The sequence below is a fragment of the Bubalus kerabau genome, chromosome 21 (genome assembly GCF_029407905.1).
Source record: "Bubalus kerabau isolate K-KA32 ecotype Philippines breed swamp buffalo chromosome 21, PCC_UOA_SB_1v2, whole genome shotgun sequence".
NCBI lineage: Eukaryota > Metazoa > Chordata > Mammalia > Artiodactyla > Bovidae > Bubalus > Bubalus kerabau.
In genome coordinates, this window is record NC_073644.1 from 53,515,453 (window position 1) to 53,538,278 (window position 22,826).

Genomic DNA, 22,826 nt, shown 5'->3' on the forward strand with positions numbered 1-22,826 from the left:
TGGCATCCTGGTCTTGAATCTCTGCTTTCCTCTCCCTGCCTCCACAGGCAGTCCAGGAGCGGCCCACACGCCCAGCCTTCGTCGCTTCCCGCGTTCGGGTCCTGGTACCCGCCGACAGATCCCACCCCGCCCCATCCCCGGCCTCGCCCGCGCCTGCGCAGAGCCTCTTCTCGCGCGAACGCGCGGCCATCTCCCCGGACCTACCCCACCGCCCGTCGCCGGGATGGGAGGTCTGCGGTTAGCCAGCCCCAGCTCTTTCCGTGGGGCGGCAGCTGTCCTCTGCGTGTCTGGACTCCTCCCACCCTACACGCCTGCGGGCTCACTCCTGGCGATCGGGCCCATAAGGGCACCCGCCAGGCCCCCAAACAGTTACCTCAGGCTACCAGGCAGAGGAAGGTCCTTGGAGGCTGGGACGCGGGCGCGCCGGCGGCGAAGCCCCTCCCCTTAGGGCTGGCTTCCTGCCTCCGCATTGGCCCCTGCGCCCGTCAGTCTCACCCCCTTCGTGGGGCCGCGGCGGCGGTTCTCCCCGGTCCGTCTCTTCACTGCGCGGGTGTACTGGCTGCTTCGGCTCGAGTCCAGCAGAGCCGGCTGGTCGGAGCCTGAGCTGGCGCCGGCTCCCTCCGGGAAACCTCGGGAAGGGGAGGGCCGCACTCGGCCCGAGCTGAGCATCGTCCGGGTGGCCTGCGGGGCCGCGGCCTCTCCGCCGGCAGCACCACCTGTCGCGGGGCGAGAAGCAGGGTAAGGGTTTCGCGCGGCGCGCGGCCGCGGGCCCCCGGGGCCGGGAGTTCCGGGATGCGAGCGGGCGCTGGCCTCCTCACCCCGGCGGGCGGAGCCGCGCGTTCGGCCCGCGAGGACCCGCTGGGCGGATGGGAGAGCCGGGTGGAGGGAAAGGAGCTCGCCGAGCCCGGGCTGAGAGCTCGGGGAGCGGCGACACCCTCTCTGACCGTAGACACCTCTTCCCTTGCGCACGGTTTAGGAACGCGACTTAACCGAGCGAGAATCGCTGGTCCAGGGCGCCCCCCTTCCCGACCCGGAGAAAGGCCCCGGTGGCCTCCGTAGCGCGAGCATCTTTTTTACCTTATATTCCTGCTCCCCTTAAAGACCGATTTTGTGGCTCTGTATCCCTTTGTCAAATAGTTCTCATTTTCTGCAGGGATGGATTAATGGCAGGAGTTAGACACTTGTGTGTGTGTGTATGTGTGTGTGTGTTTGGATCGTTTCCTCGCTTTAAAGGAAGTTTGTCGCAGGCTAGAAAGTTCCAAGATTGGAACGATTCTGACCATGTGAAATGACATCTGTGGACTAGCATTGGCAGGTGTTTCTTTGACGCAGGTGATATCCATTTTTGCCTGTGTGATGTTACACAGTGAGGTCCTGGATTTGACTTTCTTGATTCCGAAGATAATTCTAGAAAATTTACTTTGCCATTTGGTGAGAAGAAGCTTAATCCAAACAACGAATCTCAACAGAAGTGCTTCCTTACAGAACACGTTCTCTCGTATCTGTTTATCTTCTTAATGTTTATGGCAATCACTTCAAAACAAAGCAGTTGATAGCACTGTAATTTGTTTTAGTGTTGCAATCGATAACAATGGAAGCACGGATTAATGTGGCACCTCACTGCAGTGCTCTTGCCTGGAAAATCTCATGGACGGAGGAGCCTGGTGGGCTGCGGTCCATGGGGTCGCTAAGAGTCAGACACGACTGAGCGACTTCACTTTCACTTTTCACTTTCCTGCATTGGAGAAGGAAACGGCAACCCACTCCAGTGTTCTTGCCTGGAGAATCCCAGGGACGGGGAGCCTGGTGGGCTGACGTCCTTGGGGTCACACAGAGTCGGACACGACTGGAGCGACTTAGCAGCCTCAGCAGCAGAGGCCGGAGCGCTGTTTCCTGCAAGAATTATCTCAAAATAATGCCCTGAGATTGTTATTCTTTATTATCTCCGGTTTAGAAAGGAAGGGAAGCTGGTGGCTTAGTGGTAAAGAAGCTACATGCCGATGCAGGACCGCAGGAGACACAGGTGCCATCTCTGGGTCCAGAAGATTCCCTGGAGTAGGAAACGGTAACCCACTCCAGTATTTCTTCTTGGAGAATCCCATGGACAGAGGAGCCTGGTGGGCTCCTGTCCATGGGTCACAAAGAGTCCGACGCAACTGAACATGCATGCATTACAAAGGAGGATTAGGAAGGTTAAGTAACTTGCCCAAGATCCCAGGTTTTAAGTGGCAAAGCCTGGATTCAGATTCAGGTAGTCTAACTTAATAGCTTCAACCTCCTCTTAACCTTGTATGCTCCTTAAACATTGTTCATGTTGTAAAGCTAATTGCAGTGTTGTGCTCCTAAGTTTTGATCTTTAGTTGCCAAGCTTTCTGGATATTAAAGAAGAAACAGTCGTTTCCTTACCCCTCCCATAAACACACATATTGTAGTAGTTAAAATGCTAGGTAAATATATATTGTGTAACTACTGTAACAGTTAAGTTACATGTTACATTACATGGTTTGCAGAAATAAAGGGGAAAAGTTTAGCAGTTTTCTTCTAGTAGTGGACCTTTAAATAGTCAACTTTGAGCCCTGCTTTGTAACCTGTATCTGATTCTTTTATGGTAGCAATAAAGACTTGAAAGTTAAGCATAGAGGGAAGAAATACTGATATATCTTTAAGATATGTTAGAGAAAATGTTGGGCTGTGCTTTTGTAGAAGTTTTGCATTTTCCTGAGAATTAAAACTTCTTCCTCAATGGTAGTGGTTTAGTTGATAAGTCGTATTTGACTCTTGCAACCCTATGGATTGTAGCCTGCCAGGCTCCTTGGTCCTTGGGATTTCCCAAGCAAGAATACTGGAGTGGGTTGCCGTTTCCTTCTCCAGGAGATCTTCCCAACCCAGGGACTGAACACTGGTCTCCTACATTGCCGGAGAAGGCAATGGCACCTCACTCCAGTACTCTTGCCTGGAAAATCCCATGGGCAGAGGAGCCTGGTAGGCTGCCGTCCATGGGGTCACTGAGGGTCGGACATGACTGAGCCACTTCACTTTCACTTTTCACTTTCATGCATTGGAGAAGGAAATGGCAACCCACTCCAATGTTCTTGCCTGGAGAATCCCAGGGACGGGGGAGCCTGGTGGGCTGCCGTCTATGGGGTTGCACAGAGTCGAACACGACTGAAGCGACTTAGCAGCAGCAGTAGCAGCTCCTACATTGCAGGTGTATTCTCTACCACCTGAGCCACCAAAGAAGCCCAGTAGTTACTCTTGCTCAATGCTGCTGCTGCTACTGCTACTGCTAAGTCAATTCAGTTGTGTCCGACTCTGGGCAACCGCATGGACTGCAGCCTACCAGGCTCCTCCGCCCATGGGATTTTCCAGGCAAGAGTACTGGAGTGGGTTGCCATTGCCTTCTCTAATTCTTGCTCAATAGTTACGCCTAAAAAAGAATTGCTTATAGGTTTCACTTTTATAAGGTGTTTATGTATAATGTTTTTGTCTTTCAATATATTTGTTATGAAAACACTTTAAAATTCATAAAAGAAATTCCCATTTACCACTTGAGAATATCTTTTGTAAATTAACTCTTACTATGAAGCTGTTTGTGCATAAATTGTATTTAATTTCATATAAAAAAGTAAGCTATTTTAAACTGCATTACATTTTTATTAAAGTAAAATTATAATCTGTTTTGGTGAATTTCAGGCCAACTCAACAACCATATTTTAAAACATAAATAACACTAAAATGTGTAGTTGTTTACTAAGGATCAATATTGGAGAAAATTCATACTAAATATCAAAGTTACTCCACATTTGATTGAATGAAACGGTAATCATTTTATTAAAAGCTAACTAATTGAAAGTAACCATTTTAATTATTATACCTGCCTATTACACCTGCCCTGATCAATATATACAGATTTTTAAAGTTATGAAGAATATATTGATTATGTAGATATTGTTTAGGATAACATTTGATATTTACCTGGATCTGTATGCCATCCAGATTCTCATTCTTGACCTAATGATTTCATTTGAAATCATTTATATAAATGTTAGCCATGATTATCCTCATAGCCTCATGTTTTTAAAGTTATATAGGGGTTCTTTTTTTAGACAAATTTTTATTGAAATATCATTAATATACAAACTTTGTATGTTCTTAAAGTGGATTTCACTTTGGAAGATGATTCAGAAACAGCCTTTTAGAAGGCACCTTCTGACCTCCTTAGTTTATTACTACTAATAACAATAATACTTAAATAAAGAACATAGAGCACTTAGAGGGCACTGTGATAAGCATCTTACATGGATTATGTAATTTTAACCTTAAAATGGCCCTGTTTAATAGGTCCTGTTGTTTATCACCCCTGTTTGACTGCTACTCGAGGAGATTGAGGCTTAACTGTGGCCTAGTCAGGGTCTTGGAGCTAGTAGTGTCTCAGGGGCAAAGCTAGAATTTAAGTCCCGTGGTTTGATCATAGAGCTTACTTTCGACCACTCTTCCGGATTGCCTGGATGTGGATCTTATTGAATGAACCAAGTGAAGTAGTCAAGCTCTTTGTGATGATGATAAAGCTCTAAGGGGTTAATGCTGCCGCTGGTGTTTAGTCGCTCAGTTGTAGCTGACTCTTTGCGACCCCACGGACTGTAGCCTGCCAGGCTCCTCTGTCCATGGAGTTCTCCAGGCAAGAATACTGGAGTGGGTTGCCATTCCCTTCTCCAGGGGATCTTCCTGACCCAGGGATCGAACTTGGGTCTCCTGCACTGCAGTCAGATTCTTTACAGTCTGAGCCACCTGGGAAGCCTTGAGGACTTGATACTATATTTAAATATCATCATAACTGCACACAGCTGCTTAATAGGTTCCCTTCCCTTTCCTATTTTGTTGATGAGAAAAGTGAGACCTTCAAGTTAGGGGTTCCCAGACTTTTGGACTTCATCAGCAAGTTGAAAAAAAAAAGGAGGGGGTGTGTAGGTGGGCAATTGGGATCAGATGTAAGGTCCCCAACTTTTAATTCCGTTGACGTTAATGGACCTTTTTTAGAACTACTACAATCTACCATCCCCATCCTTTAAAAAAAAGTTGTTTTTTTTTTTTTAACCACCAAAAAGGGAGGAAGATGATAATTACAACATGAAAACAGACAATAAATTTAGTGTCGTGAAAAACTATATTGTCCTAGTTTTTCTTATTTGGTTATAGGTCAGTGAAAAATATGTTCCAGACTGATGCCAATTCAGAGACCATTTGGGAATGCTTGGGTGACACAATGATTCCAGACTGGTAATTAGCTGAGTCCAGATTCAGACTGCCGAGCTTATACTCATTGCACCTGGTCATGAGCAGGAGAGAGGGTATGCTCAATTGTGTCCACCTCTTTGCGACCGCTTGGGCCGTACCCGCCCAGGCTCCTCTGTCCGTGAAATTTTCCCGGCAAGAATACTGGAGCAGGTTGCCATTTCCTACTTAAGGGGATCTTCCTGACCCGGGGTCTCCAGCCTTGTCAAGCAAATTCTTGACCACTGCACCATGACTTCTCTCCAGTTGATGTCTCCATTTCATTGAACTTCTGCTTTCTACCCCTAGCTAGGGAGCTGGGGAGAGGAAACTTCAGCAGTCAGTGACCTAGCAGTTTCAGTCCCAGCTGGGTTTAGAAATACCACCCAGAGTGTGCACTCACTGCCCACCCCACCCCCGCCCCCTGCAAGGCAAGGTGAATGACACACCAGAGGAAGAAACCACAGGCATACCTCAACATCCAGGAAACTCGAGTAGTAAGCAGCTTGATTTTTTATATTTATTCAAAATGGGAAGCCCCACCTTCTTTTGTTTCCTGTTTTTACTTAACTCATTTTTACAGTTCTTTCATCCTGTCTTATAATATGAGGAGTTCAGGTGTGCGTTTTCCCCCTTTTATCTTGTTGCCTCCAGCTGGTATTAAGCCTGTCTGTCTGTCTGTCTCCTTAGTCCTTGGTTCTATTTTTGGCAGAAATGGTATTTTCTCCTTAAATTGTTTTTTTGACTGATGCCTACTTGTTTTAAAGACATTATTAAAGTTACTTTTATTTTTTATTTTACTCTCTATCACTTAGTAATAAAGTAATCATTTGAGTGCTATGACACCACTCTATAAGTCTTTAATACTTTTCTGCATCTGTTCTCTCGTTTGATCATTACAGTTACCTATGAGGTAGATTTGACAGGCAGTCTTTATTTTACAGAATAAATTCAGTATTTGATGGAAGCAAATTTATAGCCAGGAACTGGCTGGATGGCATCACTGACTCGATGGACTTGAGCCTGAGTGAACTCCGGGAGTTGGTGATGGACAGGGAGGCCTGGCGTGCTGTGATTCATGGGGTCGCAAAGAGTCAGACATGACTGAGCGACTGATCTGATCTGATCTGAAGATAGAAAATTTTATGTCAGAATGTTGATCTTGAGTACTGAAAGGAAAAACTTGTTTCTTCCTACTCGCAGGCTCAGTTCTTTTGGCCACCAAGTGTGTTTTTTCCCCACACCCAGTTCTCCCCTTCTAGGCAGACACTGCCTGGGTGTGCTTCAACTAAATTTTAACGCACTCTACCTGGAGATAGCTTCCAAGCCCACAAGTTAAGGACTCACTTCAGATGCCAATCAAAAGTCCCAGGTTTTGACCCATACTTCTGACCAACTGGCTGTAGATCAGGGCTTCCCACACCTGCCTCCTCAGGTTAGATAGTTTGCTCTCCTGGCTCACAGAACTCAGAGAGACACTTATTTGTAGTTACTGGTGTATTATGAAGGGATACATCACAGGAACAGATGGATGGAAAAGATACATAGGTCTGGGTATTGGGGCTGGATTCAGGAGGGCATGGCGCTTCTTTGTCCTCTGGGCTTGTCAACCCCCGATACCTAGATGTGTTCACCAACCTGAAAGCTCATCACCTCTCCTTGTTCAAAAGTCTTTATGGATCTTCATCTCTATTGGGCCCACCCCTTTTCCCTAGGGACCTGGAGTGGTACTGCAAAGTTTCCACTCTAATAATTACTTGATCTTTCTGGTGATCAGCTCTGTTCTGAGGTTATGCAGTGGGCTCATCCTAAGTGAGTTCAGTAGCATAAACTCAGGTATGGTCAAAAGGGTCTCCCTATGAATAGCAAAAGATACTTCTGTCATTTAAAATTTCAGTGGCTTTTAGGAGCTCTGTGCCAAGAACTGGAGACCAAGACCAAATATATTTTATTATATTTGTGGTATGACAAAATGCTGCTTTTTTTTTTTTTTCAGATAGTCTTTGATTTTAAAAAGTTTTTCAAACTCTATTTTAGATTTGCCTACATCACCACTAGACTACAATACTAATCTAGTCTTTTGGTACCAAAGTTTTAATTGTGATAAATAAAATGCTTTCTCTCCTGGAAAACCCATTCATTGAAACATGATCAGCACTACAGTTTCAATTTCTGTCTTTTCAAAATTTATTTTGAAATAATTTGAAAGACTTGGTTATATACATTATATTTCATTATACTTCATTAATTCTTCACTGTATTTTTAGAACAGGGATACCTCTAAATATGGTTATTGAACTCAGAAAGTTTTAAATTATACAATACTTATAAAGTTATAGTAGATTTTCCAGTTATGCCAGTTATCCCCAGTCATGTCTTTGATAGCATTTTTTGGGATCAGATTTTGCATTTAGGTGTCTTGTCTTTTTAGTCTTCTTTGAATTGCAGTTGTTACTTAGTGTTTTTCATGACATGAACATTTTTGAAGAAAACTCATCAGTTATTTTATGGTATGTCTCTTGTGATTTTTTAAATTACCTTTATTGAAATATATTTGACATAAAACACTGTGAAAGTTTAAGAGGTACAACATAGTAATCTGATACATTTATATATTGTAATTATTGCCATTGTACTGATAATTAGCACCTCTGCATGTTACTTAATTATAATTTATTTTTGGTGATTGGAATAATTAAGCTCTAGTCTCCTTGCAAGTTTGATTGTAATACAGTATTGTTGCCTGTGTTTACCAGGCATTAGATCTCTAGGACTTCTCTCTTACGACTCTTGTTGGAAGAGCCTGACGTTTGTACCTTTAAATAACATCTGTCCTCTCCCTTACCCTCATTCCCATCTCTCATGATTCTTGATCATTTAGATTGTTTGATTCTGCAGCCATATTTAGAGACCACATTTATATAAAATATCCAGAATAGGCAAACTCAACACAGAAGGCAGATTGGTGGTTGCAGGCACTGGGGTAGTGGGGCACACTACTTAATGGGTGTGGTGTTTCCTTCTGGGATGATAAAAATGTTTAGGAACTAGATAGAGGTGGTTGTGCAACATTATGGATTTTCTAAATCCCTCTGAATTGTTCATTTTATGTGATGTGAATTTCTGTTCCGTAAAAATTAACTGAAAATCCTAATGTAGATGATTTTGTTGCACCCCCATATACAGCCTGGATTTCTCCTCAAGTAGAAATTCCATTAAAAGCTGTTGCATGGAGGTTTCCCTGGTGGCTCAGTGATAAAGAATCCGCCTGCCAATGCAAGAGACACAGGTTTGATCCCTGGTCTGGGAAGATCCCACATGCCTCAGGGCAGCTCAGCCCACATGCCACAACTATTGAGCCTGTGCTGTAGAGCCCAGGAGCCGAAAGTGCGGAAGCTCGAACCCTCTAGAGCCTGTGCTTTGCAACAGGAGAAACCGCCTCAGAGAGAAAGAAGCCCGTGCACTGCAACTGGAGGGTAGCCCCTGCCCACCATAACCAGAGAGAAGTCTGTGCGGCAGTGAAGAGCAGCACAGCCAAATAAATAAAATCATGTTAAAAAGCTGTTGTATGATAATTACGATGGTTTGTGATGATTAAAGACATGAGCATTGTAAATTGATTTTTAGTGAAAGAATTAATACACAGAAGAATCCATTATATATTCTCATCAGTAAATATTTAAGATTTAATGTATTATGTAGTTTTCCATTTTGAAAAATTCCCATAATGTTTGTGATGAATGTGAAAGGACAAAAACATGTTTTCTAGCCAATTTGTGTGATTTTAAAATAGTAATAGGTTTTCTACAAACAAAAAACATGTTAGTACATTGAATGTAAATATTGACTTTATTGGTACCTTAAAATTTGAAGTCTAGATTAAGAATTGAATTCTTCCTCTGAATGTTTGTATTCCAGGCTTTTTTCTATTATTTACTTTTCTACTTTCAACCTAAACCCTCCCACACCTGTTTACATTGAAATCAGTTCAGTTCAATCGCTCAGTCATGTCCAACTCTTTGTGACCCCATGAATCACAGCACGCCAGGCCTCCCTGTCCATCACCAACTCCCGGGGTTCACTCAGACTCACATCCATCGAGTCAGTGATGCCATCCAGCCATCTCATCCTCTGTCATCCCCTTCTCCTCCTGCCCTCAATCTTTCTCAGCATCAGGGTTTTTTCCAGTGAGTCAACTCTTCTCATGAGGTGGCCAAAGTATTGGGAGTTTCAGCTTCAGCATCAGTCCTTCCAATGAACACCAGGACTGATCTCCTTTAGAGTGGACTGGTTGGATCTCGTTGCAGTCCAAGGGACCCTCAAGACTCTTCTCCAACACCACAGTTCAAAAGCATCAATTCTTCGGTGCTCAGCCCTCTTCACAGTCCAACTCTCACATCCATACATGACCACAGGAAAAACCATAGCCTTGACTAGACAGACCTTTGTTAGCAAAGTAATGTCTCTGCTTTTGAATATGCTATCTAGGTTGGTCATAACTTTCCTTCCAGGGAGTAAGTGTCTTTTAATTTCATGGCTGCAATCACCATCTGCAGTGATTTTGGAGCCCAAAAAAATAAAATCAGCCACTGTTTCCCCGTCTATTTGCCATGAAGTGATGGGACCAGATGCCATGATCCTAGTTTTCTGAATGTTGAGCTTTAAGCCAACTTTTTCACTCTCCACTTTCACTTTTATCAAGAGGCTTTTTAGTTCGTCTTCACTTTCTGCCATAAGGGTGGTGTCATCTGCATATCTGAGGTTATTTCTCCCGGCAATCTTGATTCGAGCTTGGGCTTCTTCCAGCCCAGCATTTCTCATAATGTACTCTGCATATAAGTTAAATAAGCAGGGTGACAATATACAGCCTTGACGTACTCCTTTCCATATTTGGAACCAGTCTGTTGTTCCTTGTCCGGTTCTAACTGTTGCTTTCTGACCTGCATATAGGTTTCTCAAGAGGCAGGTCAAGTGGTCTGGTATTCCCATCTCTTTCAGAATTTTCCACAGTTGATTGTGATCCACACAGTCAAAGGCTTTGGCATAGTCAATAAAGCAGAAATAGATGTTTTTCTGGAACTCTCGAGCTTTTTCCATGATCCAGTGGATGTTGGCAATTTGATCTCTGGTTCCTCTGCCTTTTCTAAAACCAGCTTGAACATCTGGAAGTTCACGGTTCATGTATTGCTGAAGCCTGGCTTGGAGAATTTTGAGCATCACTTTGCTAGCATGTGAGATGAGTGCAAGTGTGCGGTAGTTTGAGCATTCTTTGTCATTGCCTTTCTTTGGGATTGGAATGAAAACTGACCTTTTCCAGTCCTGTGGCCACTGCTGAGTTTTCCAAATTTGCTGGCATATTGAGTGCAGCATGTTCACAGCATCATCTTTCAGGATTTGGAATAGCTCAACTGGAATTCCACCACCTCCACTAGCTTTGTTCGTAGTGATGCTTTCTAAGGCCCACTTGACTTCACATTCCAGGATGTCTGGCTCTAGGTGAGTGATCAAGTGATCACACCATCGTGATTAACTTGGTCATGAAGATCTTTTTTGTACAGTTCTTCTGTGTATTCTTGCCACCTCTTCCTAATATCTTCTGCTTCTGTTAGGTCCATACCATTTCTGTCCCTTATCGAGCCCATCTTTGCATGAAATGTTCCCTTGGTATCTCTAATTTTCTTGAAGAGATCTCTAGTCTTTCCTATTCTGTTGTTTTCCTCTATTTCTTTGCATTAATCGCTGAGGAAGGATTTCTTATCTCTCCTTGCTATTCTTTGGAACTCTGCATTCAGATGCTTATATCTTTCCTTTTCTCCTTTGCTTTTCGCGTCTCTTCTTTTCACAGCTATTTGTAAGGCCTCCTCAGACAGCCATTTTGCTTTTTTGCATTTCTTTTCCATGGGGATGGTCTTGATCCCTGAACTTACTTCCATGTAAACATTCGCTGTTTAAATGTTTCATACCCTGCCACACTTGTGTGAATTACAGAAAGGGTAAATATTTGGCTAAGTGTAGTAGGTAATATCGGAGAAGGTGATGGCACCCCACTCCTGTACTCTTGCCTGGAGACTCCCATGGACAGAGGAGCCTGGTGGGCTGCAGTCCATGGAGTCGTGAAGAATCAGACACGACTGAGCAACTTCACTTTCACTTTTCACTTTCATGCATTGGAGAAGGAAATGGCAACCCACTCCAGTGTTCTTGCCCGGAGAATCCCAGGGACGGTGGGCTGCCGTCTGTGGGGTCGCGCAGAGTCAGACACGACTGAAGTGACTTAGCAGCAGCAGCAGCAGTAGGTAATATGTAAACAGTAGCAATGATTATTGTCATTGAAGGACTTCAACTGTTGTCAGAAAAAATAAATCTTTGCCTTCACACTGTTGCTTACTCTTTTATAATCCCTTCTATCTATAGAAACATAAATGTATTTTGAAAAACTTCTTCATTTGTGGAAAGTGAAGCTTTCTAAATCTGCTTTTGAAAACTTGACCCTGATATACTTACAGTTCTATGATAGGTTTCTCATTATCTTTATTTGCTTTGTTTTTCCCAGGTGAGAAAAAAGATGCTGTCCAGGTTTAAAATAGTCGCCACTCCTTGTACTCTGGCATGCCGCCATTTGCACACAAAAGAGAAAGGCAAGCCACTTATGCTGAACCCAAGAACAAACAAGGTTAGTAACATAAACACTATCATGTTTTCTCTCTTCCTGGTAAAGGTTTTATATATTTTAGACAGATATAGTATGAAAGATTTGTATTGTGTGGCTTTATACTAAAACTGTTCGGAAGTGGGTTTTTTTTTTTTTTTTTCCTGAATGAACTTTTCTCTTTTCAGGGTTGCTTTATACCTTCCAAATTTCACCATCTCAATTTCTACCACCCAGAAAGAGTTGACTTTATTTCCTAGTTCTAGCTTAAAAAAAAAATCCAAGAATAGCAGATTGGTCAAGAGTTTTGGCCAGATGCAGTAAATTTAGATTGACTTCATTTAGTCATTTTATTGCTTTTATAAATAAATGAATAAATGTTCTATAATTTCCTAATCACTGATGGATCATTCATTCACTGTACTTGGAGGGAAAGAAGTAGAAGAGGCCTTTTCTTTTCCCCCTACTATGCTTACCTGCACAATGAAGAGTCTGGTTAAGGGATTTTTATCAATATTGTGTCTGGAAGACAGAAAAGAGTAGAAGGGCAGGTGAGAGGAAGGTTGTTTCTGCTTTCAGGGCATCCGTTTTAGACTATGTCACAGTCACTTACTAACACCAGGCCAGCAAATTTAAGAATTTTATCAACTTTTATTATAAATGCTCAATACGTAAAATTATTTTTTTAATAATCATTTTGATTTCTCCTGCGCGTTATATATAAAATGGTTTTGAGTGTCCCTTAAATCTAGGGACAGATTTAAGGTAGGAGATAGGCAGTAAAACCTTGTGTGGCCAACTCATTTATCTTTAGCAATAGGATAAGCATTTTTAAATGAACTACACAGTTCATTTAAAACTACATAAAAACTCAGGGGTTTTAACCCCTTTACATTTCCCAGTCTTGAATAAAATCTTAGGAGGAGGAACATGACACACAAAAAATTTAGTGATTTGACTTTTTTTTTTTTTTTTTTCATTCTAAAGGTTCAACAATTTTATAAGGTCTTTTTCAAAGAACTAACTTTTGGTTTAATTTTTAATTTTTCAGTTATTTTTTTTCTGTTTTCTATTTATTTTCACTCTATTTATTATTTCCTTCCTTTTTGCTTCAGGTTTAGTTTGTTCTCCTCCCCCGCCACCCAGTTTCTTAAAGTGAAAGATTAAATAATTGATTTGAGATCATTCTGCTTCTTTCCGCTACATCTACAGCTACAAATTTCCCTCTTAAAATTATTTTCACTGTATCCTATAAGGTTTGGTGTGTGTGTTTTAATTCATCTTAAGGTATATTCTAATTTGCCTGTGCTTTCTTCTCTGCCCAGTTGGTTTTTTTTAGGACTGTATTAAGATTCCCCAAATATCCATTTATTTTTATTTATTTATTTTTTCCATTTATTTTTAATTTCTAATCTTGTTACATTGTGGTTGGAGATCATAATTCAGAAGACTTAAAACCTTTTAAATTTATTGAGACTTGTTGTATGGCCTGACAAAGGGTCTGTCCTGGAGAACATTCCTTGTACAGATGAAAAGAATGTATATCCTGCTTCTGATGATGGAGCATCTGCTGTGTCGAGTTGGTTTATGGTGCTCTTCTTTTTCCTTGTTAATTTTCTGTCTAGTTGTCTTCTCCATTATTGAAACTGAGATACTGACATTTTCAGCTTGTTGAATTATCTTTCTCCCTAATTCTGTCAGTTTTTGCTTCATGTATTTGGCCCTCTTTTGTTATCTAACAAAGTATGTTTATATACTTAATGGAGTGTATCTTCTTAACTGGAGTGACCCTGTCAGCAAAAGGTCCTCCTCTAGTAATGTTTGTTTCAAAGTCTGTCTTCTCTGTTACTAACGTACCTCTTCCAGCTCTGTTTTGGTTACTGTTGGCATCCTGAATCTTTTTCCATTCTTTTACTTTACACCTATTTGTATCTTTGAATCAACATGTGTCTCTTGTAGTCAGCATGTAATTGGATCATGTTATTTTATCAGTTCTGCCAGTCCTTTTAATTTTAGAATTTCATCCATCTACATTAATATAATGTCTAGTAGGGTATGATTTATGTCTGCTATTTTGCTATTTGTTTTAAAAGTCTTACGTGGTTTCTGTTCCATGTGTTAAATATTTTCCATTATACTATTTAAATTCCCTTGTCTTTTACTGCCTATTTCTGAGTTCTTTTCTCAGTGGTTTGCCCTGGGGACTACAGTTACCATCTTTATCACAGTCTAGTTCAGTTTGATACTAGTTTAATTAAATAGTTCACCAGAACTTTGCTCCTGTAGAGGTCTATCTCCTTTTGTGCTGCTTTTTCGTACAAATTATATTTTATACATTGCATGACCATCAACACAGATTTATAGTTATTATCTTATGTAATTGTCTTTTAAATTGAGTAAGAAGAAACCTACAAAAAATATATTTACACTGTTTTTTATGTTATGTAGTTATCTTACCCATGTTATTTATTTCTTTGCATGGATTTGAGTTACTGTCTCATGTCTTCCATTTAGGCCTGAAGGATCCCCTTCAGTATTTCTTGTGAGACAGGTCTGTTAACAATGGATTCTCTGTTTTTATTTATCTGGTAATGTCTTAATTTCTTCATTTTTGAAAGATAGTTTGTAGAATTGGGAAGTTCTTGGTTGACAGTTGATTTTTCCTTCAGCACTGCCTATGGCTTCCATGGTTTCTGATAAGAAATTAGCTGTTACTCTTTTTGAGAATCCCCTGTATGTGATGAGTCACTTCTCTTTGCTTTCAGATTTCTCCTTTTGTCTTTGGCTTTTGACAGTTTGAATAGGATGTGTCTGGGGTAGAGCTCTTTGTGTTTTTCTTGATTGGAGCTATTGGGCTTCTTGAATGTGTGGATTAATGCTTCTCATAAAATTTGGGAAATTTTTGGCCATTATTTTTTCAATTATTTTTTATCCTTTTCTCTCCTCACCTCTGGTACTCCTGTTATGTATGTGTTAGCACTCTTGATGGTGTCTTTCAGGTCTGTTCATATTTATTCCATATTTTTCCTTTCTCAGACTGGATTATCTCAGTTGACCCATGTTTAATGATTTTTTTTCTTCTACCACTCAAATCTGCTTGTTGAACCTCTTTAATGAAATTTTTATTTCAGTTGTATACCAATTCGAGAATTTGTTTGGTTCCTTTTTATAGCTTCTCTGCTTATCAATATTCTCTGGTTAGTGGGAGGTTATTCTCATTCTTCCCATAGTTTGTTAGACAACGGTGTTTTTTAGTTTTTTTGATGTATTTAGAGTAACTAACTTTTTTCTTTTTTTATTAGTTGAAGTATAATTGATTTACAGTGTTTCAGGTGTATAGCAAAGTAATTCATGTTATGCACACACATATATATATACTTTTTCAAACTCTTTTTCCTCATAGTTCACTGTGCTATACAGTATGTCCTTGTTGTTTATCTACTTTATATATAGTAGTGTGTTAATTCCAACTTATCCCTCCCCCAGAACAACTAATTAAAAATCTTTGTCTAGTAAGTACAATATTTGGACTTCCTCGGGGGCAATTTCAATTAACTGCCCTTTTTTCTTATATACGAGTCAGACTTCATGTGTTTTTTGTTTGTTTGCCTTTATGATTTTTTGTTGAAATAGTCATTCCTCCCAGGGTTTGTAGTGTTGCTGTTGTCTATTTTTTTTTTTTTTTTGGTCTATTTAGTATCATTTCTGAATTCTTTCTTCTTGTTATATTTGCCTACTGCAATCTCTGCTTTGTTAACTTAGTAATCAGCGAATGATTAAGCAGAAACTTAAATACCTGGAACCATTCTTTGCCAAGGAGCTCTGTGTATCTGTGCGGGTGTGCCTTTAATTTTCTTTCTTGCGTTCTCAGTTGTGTCCGACCCTCTGCGACCACATGGACTGTAGCCTTCCAGGCTTCTCTGTCTGTGGGACTTTATTAAGGCAAGGGGAGGGTACCCCAAGGAGACTCCTCCAGGGGATTTTCCCGACCCAGGGATGAAACCAGTGTCTCTTGCATCTCCTGCATTGGCAGACAGATTCTTTACCACTTGAGTGACCTGGGAAGCCTGGGGCGTGCCTTTAGTACTCAGCTAAGCAGTTACAGGGCTTCCCAGGTGGCACTGGTGGTAAAGAACTCACCTGCCAATGCAGGAGACAACCAGGTTCCATCCCTGGATTGGGAGGATCCCCTGGAAGAGGGCATGGCAACCCACTCCAATATTCTTGCCTGGAGAATCCCATGGACAGAGGAGCCTGGTGGGCTACAGTCCGTGGGGTCACAAAGAGTTGGATACCACTGAGGTGACTTCTCTGAACTGCGGTGTTGGAGAAGACTCTTGAGAGTCCCTTGGACTGCAAGGAGATCCAACCAGTCCATTCTAAAGGAGATCAGCCCTGGGTGTTCTTTGGAAGTAATGATGTTAAAGCTGAAACTCCAGTACTTTGGCCACCTCATGCGAAGAGTTGACTCATTGGAAAAGACTCTGATGCTGGGAGGGATTTGGGGGCAGGAGGAGAAGGGGACGACAGAGGATGAGATGGTTGGATGGCATCACCGACTCGATGGACATGAGTTTGAGTGAACTCCGGGAGATGGTGATGGACAGGGAGGCCTGGCGTGCTGCGATTCATGGGGTTGCAAAGAGTCGGACACAACTGAGCGATTGAACTGAACTGAACTGAACTGAGGTGACTTAGCACGGAACAGAAGCAGTTTACAACTATGTGTCAGCCTTCACTTCCTGTTTACACAGAGGCTCAAGGCTAGTCAGAGGTGTCTCAAGTCTTTCCTGAACATGCTTGCTGCTGCTGCTGCTAAGTCGCTTCAGTCGTGTCCGACTCTGTGCGACCCCATAGACGACAGCCCACCAGGCCCCGCCATCCCTAGGATTCTCCAGGCAAGAACACTGGAGTAGGTTGCCATTTCCTATGACCCTCTAGGTTCTTAAGAATATGTCTCAGCTTTTCAAAGTTCCCCCTGAACTTTTCAGTTTTCCTTTTCAGTTTTTTGGTTAACCTATTGTGTGCCCCATATGTTATCTACTGCCTTGGAGAGATGCGGTGTTAAATAATTACCTCTGATTGCTTACAACAAACTGTTCTGGGGCCTGGGGGAGAAGGCTGTTCACACTGCCTGAGCTGCAAGTCAGGTCAAATAAAGACAGCCTTGCAGATAGGGTCTTCAGGTCAAACAATGACAGTTACCTGGATCCTGGGCTTTAGAAGAATCTCTGACCCTTCCTGCCTTTCTCCAGTGACAGCCAAGCTCTAATTTTCAAAGTGACTGCTTCACAGTGTTTGCTTTTTCAAGGTTACTGTGGAGCTGGGGAGGGGAGAATAGGAAGAAGGAAAGTTAAAATGCCATGAAGCTTTCTGTTCTTACTGAAATTCAGTTTTTCTTGAATAAATGCTCTGCAATTGCTGAAACCTTTGGTTAGTTTCCAGAATTCTGAACTTTTGGCCAGGGTTCTTGTTGCTTTTATGGAGGAAAATATTTTTTTAGAAGTCACTGACATCTCTTTGATAACAAAAAATTTAACCCATAGCTGAATACCAGAAATGGAAAAAGAGTTTATTACATAGGTTAATTTTTCTTAAGTATCATTTCTTCTTCCCTCCTCCCTCTGTTCAACCTCATTCCTGTCTAGTCATGGTAGCGTCTTAGTTTGGTTTGTATTCTTTCAAACTGTTGCTTTCATTTTTAATGTGTACATGCATCTGTATATAACATGTAGTTTATGGGGGTTTTCTAAACATAATATTAGGGAGTTTGTTTTGATTTTCAAGTTAACTTTTTTTCCTAACTGTGTATCTGGCAGGTCTTTCCACTATACACTTAAAGGTATATGTTTAGCTGTATGGAAGTGTCTTAGGTTCATAATTCTTCCATAATTGATGGACTTTTAGTTTGTAATAGACAAGAGAACTAGAAACAGTGCTACAACTAATCTCTTCGTATGTACCTCTTTGTTTATGAATATTTCTCTAGAATAGGTAGAAGTAGAATTCTATATGTGCATTCAAGATAGGGAAGCAATCTCAGTGTCCATCAACAGATGAATGGATAAAGAAGATATACACACACACACACACACAATGGGATAGCACACAGCCATAAGAAAAGAATGAAATTCTGCCATTTGCAACAGTATGGATTGACCTAGAGTATTATGCTTAGTGAAGTAAGTCAGACAAAGACAAATGCTGTATGATATCACTTATGTGTGGAATCTAAACAATAAAACAAGTAAATGGATATAACAAAACAGAAACAGACTCACAGGTATTGAGGACAAATTAGTGGTTACCAGTAAGGAGAGGCAAAGGGAGAGGGACAAGGTAGGGATAGAGAATTAAGAGATATAACTACTTTGTATAAAATAAATGAGCTACAAGGATATATTGTACAGCACAGGGAAATATAGTCATTGTTTTATAATAATTTTAAATGGAGTTTAAAGAAATTGAATCACTATGTTGTATACGGGAAACTAACATATTGTAAGTCAATTATACTTCAGTTAAAAAAATAAAATATGTGCATTAAAAAAAAATCTAAGAATACTTTAAAATTGGCTTTCAAAAAGCCTAGAGCAATTTATATTCCCAGCAGTGGTATGAGAGTAATTCTTTTACTATATTCTCACCAGTACTAGATATGATCAATCTTACAAATTTTTGAAAGTCGGGGCTAAAATGTTATCTGGCTGATCTTTTTATGTTTAAATTACATTTGGTAGGTTACATTACGTTTGTTACCCCTGTAATTAATAATTTTTAATTCTTTTATCTTTTTCCTTTTTAGGGGATGGCGTTCACATTACAGGAAAGACAAATGCTTGGTCTTCAAGGACTTCTACCTCCCAAAATAGAGACACAAGATATTCAAGCCTTACGATTCCATAGAAACTTGAAAAAGTTGAATGGCCCTTTGGAAAAGTGAGAGTTGATTAGATGTTTAGTTTTTTTTAATTGATGTTTTGATCAAAAAAATTGGGAGTACTATTATGATGGCCTGAGAAATAAGTCTCATAATGAAACTTGTATTTTAGTTGATTTATTTTATAATGATTATATTTCCTTCACTTCAATGAATAATTCCCTTATTTTCACTGTAGTAAAGTTCAGCAGGAATCAGTTTTTTATAGTTAAAATCACAGAGCTTTAAGGTTTGAATTGAATGGTAGAAGCAGAGACACCCATTCTGTTCAGCTTTTATTGATCACCTACTTTGTGTGCTGTTGCCAGCCACTGAGGATATAAAGTGAGTAATAGACAGGGTGGCCATATAATATATCATCCAATCCAGGACACTTTGGGGAGTGAAAAAGAGGTAAATGAAACTGTCCCAGGCAAACTGCAATGTATGGCCACCCTGGTAACTCACAGCCTGCCTTCTAGGAGCTCATCCATACAGAGTTATGCTATGACCGTCATTGTAGCTGTACTGCAGTGTGCAGGACAGCAAGGAAGAGGGACGTGCAGAGTACATTCTGAAAGCATGAAGACGGATGCCTTCTGCAGCCTGGGAAAGCACTTCCTGGAGGAAGTGATGCTTTAGTTGAATTTGAAACAGTATGTTCCAGGGAGCAGGCAAAATGAGAAAGAAGGGCAGGGTATTTTGGGTAAAGGGATCAGTCTGACTATAGGACTGAAATATTCATTTGGTTTGTAAAGTATAGGGGATTATTGGATATTGGTGACAAGTGAGACTGGTTTCTTTGACATTATGGGGCATAATGTCAAATGAATGAGTGAGTGAGAGTGATGAGTGAGAGACTACACACATATACATACATACACACATGTGTGTGCTGTGCTTAGTCACTCAGTCATGTCCAATTCTTTGTGTGACCCCATGGACTGTAGCCCACCAGGCTCCTCTGTTCATAGGATTATCTAGGCAGGAATCCTGGAGTGGGTAGCCATTCCTTCTCCAGAGGAATCTTCCCAACCCCAGGCTCCTACATTACTGGAATCTTTACCATCCGAGCCACCGGAAAAGCGCATATACGTACGTACGTACATATGTACGTGTGTGTGTATAGTCTCTCACTCATCACAGAGGGGAAAGAAAGTCAAAAAGTGGTGTGAGGGTCACAGAGGGAGTAGGGTGTTATGGGACCTGAAAATCGGAAAATCTAAAATGTATGTATGTGTGGTGGGGGATGGGAATGACTGAAAAAGACAGCAGAGAGTGCGCCACCTCAGCTGCATTTGGAGAGCATGAGTAGAGAGGACTCTGCCTGGGTAGAGGGTGTTCCAGGCAGCAGGAGCATCGTCGTGTGCTTCAGTGCCAAGGTGAGAGTTCTGGTGCGTTTGAGAAACTGAAGCAAGTTCAGTACAAAGATGAGGCTGGAAAGTAGTCAGGGAAATCTCCTTAACTATTTTAAGAGCTTAAGGCTAATAAACTGGTGTTTGAAAGCCATTCAAGGAGAAGAGAACTGATCAGAGGTATGTTTTTAAGAGAATAGATTGGAGCAGGGGAAGTTGTTTGTATAGAGACTTGTTAGAAAGGGAGGAAACAACTGTGTGAAAGGTATTTAGCAGATACTCTCTGTAGGACCTGTGGATTTATTAGGTTGGGATTGGGGAGGGTGGGAGAGGAAGAATTCAGGAATGGACTCCAGATGGATTCCCATTTGATCAGATGGTAGCAGGAGGAGGAACAAATGAGAGGAAAAAACGAGTCTATTTTATATTTAATTCAAGGTGATAACTGATTTTTCAGCCCAACATCTCCCTATTTTCTAAACTTTATTCTTTAAAAGCTGTCATTTATAGGTTTATATGAATTAACCATTGCCTCCTTCATGCTACTTCTGTGCACTATAATAGACTTAAAATGCTTCTAAGTTTCCTGGATTATAAACTCCACGAGAATAGGGGCACTTCTTACATCTCTGGAGTTTACGATCGTGCCTGGCACATATTTAGTATTTAGTGAATATTTGAATGAATGCCACTTTATTTTGTTTTCTTGTTTACATGTCAATCACCTTGAAGATTAGCTCCTTAAGGGTGAGGTGGTGGTTTAATCGCTCAGTTGTGGCCGACTCTGCGATCCCTTAGACTGTAGCCCACCAGGCTCCTCTGTCCCTGGGATTCTCCAGGCAGGAATACTGGAGTGGGTTGCCATATCCTTCTCAAGGGGAATCTTCCCAACCCAGGGATTGAACCCAGGTCTCCTGCATTGCAGTCAGATTCTTTACCGGCTAAATTACAAGGGAAGCCCCTAAGGGTGGGGCCTCATGGTAATTTTTGCATTTCCAGTGCCTGGTTCAGAGCCTGACTCACAGTTAGGGCTCAATAAATGTTAGCTGTTGCTTCTGATTCTTTTCATCATCATCATCTACCATTTAAGTGCATTTTTATTTTTTAGTCCTGGGTATTACATAAGGATATATAGGGTTTTGTTTTCCAGGGGGAGGGGATCCTCAATTGTACATGTTTAAATTTCATTTCAAAGGCTAAAATCTTTAATGCTGTCTGATGTAGACATTATTTACTGTGCTCAATTTCAGATACATCTATATAATGGGAATACAAGAAAGAAATGAGAAATTGTTTTACAGAATACTGCAAGATGATATTGAAACTCTGATGCCAATTGTGTATACACCAACAGTTGGCCTTGCCTGCTCCCAGTATGGACACATCTTTAGAAGACCTAAGTAAGGCTTATTTTAAAAATATTTTTGCAAATTACTATTATATAGGAAAAAAATCAGCACCGATTACATTTCTATTTTTTGTGTTGCAGTCTTATCCAACCACAGTGCCCTTCCTTAAAAACTTTTCCCTTCCACAAAAACTTAATTTGGACAGAAAGGGATTCATAAAAATCTAATGTGTCATATTCTTCATTTTGTGGAAATAGCATCATTCATTCCTAACCTTCTTTAAGTTTTGATTGTTAGAGAAATTGTGCATTTTTGTACCGAAAAAAAAAGTATTCTCCATTTTGGTAGCATATTCTGCAGAATAATCATAAAACTTTTTGACAATCTGGCTGACTAACAGAGTAAATCTCATTTTTTATCAGCTTTATTTCTATTGCTTGTTCATTTTTATGATCTTACATAAATTTTAATTTCACGTAGTTCAAGCACTTCCAAATATTTTAAGTGGAAAGGATGCTGGGGTGAGCGTTGGCTCAAGCCTTTGAGTAAGTAAGTTACTTTATCCCTCTGAATCCATTTATCATAAAATAGGGATTTCAGTACCTTTAAAAGAGCTGCTGAGAAGGTCAGATGAGGAAACTGATGTGACAGTTCTTGATAAACTTTTAAGTGTTGTGTAAGTGCTATTTTTACTTAATTTGAGTTTTCTTGTCTTGTTCCTCTAACCTGTAGTCATTTCCCACCATCCTTATATCTTTCCAATGTCCTGCTTACATACTGATACAAATGTAGAAATTCAAACACCGTGTGACAGCATTTGTCCTCAGTCTCCTCTCCTCTAGTCTGGTGGCTCTCAAACTTGAACGTGCATATGGAAACATCTGTGGGACTTACTTAGTGTTGATCCTTGCCAACTTTTCCTTTCCTTCCTATTCCCAAGATTCTGATGAAACAGAGAAAGGTCTGGAGGTCCGGATTGTAATGAACACCGTCGGTGATGGTGTTGCAGGTATTCCTCGGAAGACACTTTGGAGAACACTGTCTGTTCTGTGCTATCAGTTAATGTGTCTAAACATTTCTGTGATATGGCCCAGCTCTTCAGCTCTTTTATCGTTTCATTTTCACTTAGAGTAGTAGTATTTCTCAGTTCAGACTAAAGATAAAGGGAAAACAAAAGGATCCTGATACCCTGCTCCCTTCCACCATACACACAGAGGTTCTGATTCCTTTAGTGTAGAGTTGGGCCCAGGTACTGCTGTTTCATTAAAGCTCCTGGTGTGATT

General features: G+C 40.9%; 1 protein-coding gene across 2 annotated transcripts in view; it reads left to right on the forward strand.

Moving 5' to 3' along the window:
• The first annotated feature begins 241 nt into the window (after positions 1-241).
• Positions 242-22,826, forward strand: part of ME2 (malic enzyme 2) — a 59,744-nt gene continuing 37,159 nt past the window's right edge. Inside the window, exons 1-4 of one of the 2 annotated variants that reach the window (XM_055558881.1) lie at positions 242-738; positions 11,825-11,944; positions 18,726-18,859; positions 21,445-21,594. In XM_055558881.1, the coding sequence (XP_055414856.1) occupies positions 11,837-11,944; positions 18,726-18,859; positions 21,445-21,594 (392 nt within the window). In that variant the 5' untranslated portion in view covers positions 242-738; positions 11,825-11,836. The remainder of the gene's footprint in view (positions 739-11,824; positions 11,945-18,725; positions 18,860-21,444; positions 21,595-22,826) is intronic. The other variant, XM_055558880.1, reaches the window with a different exon arrangement.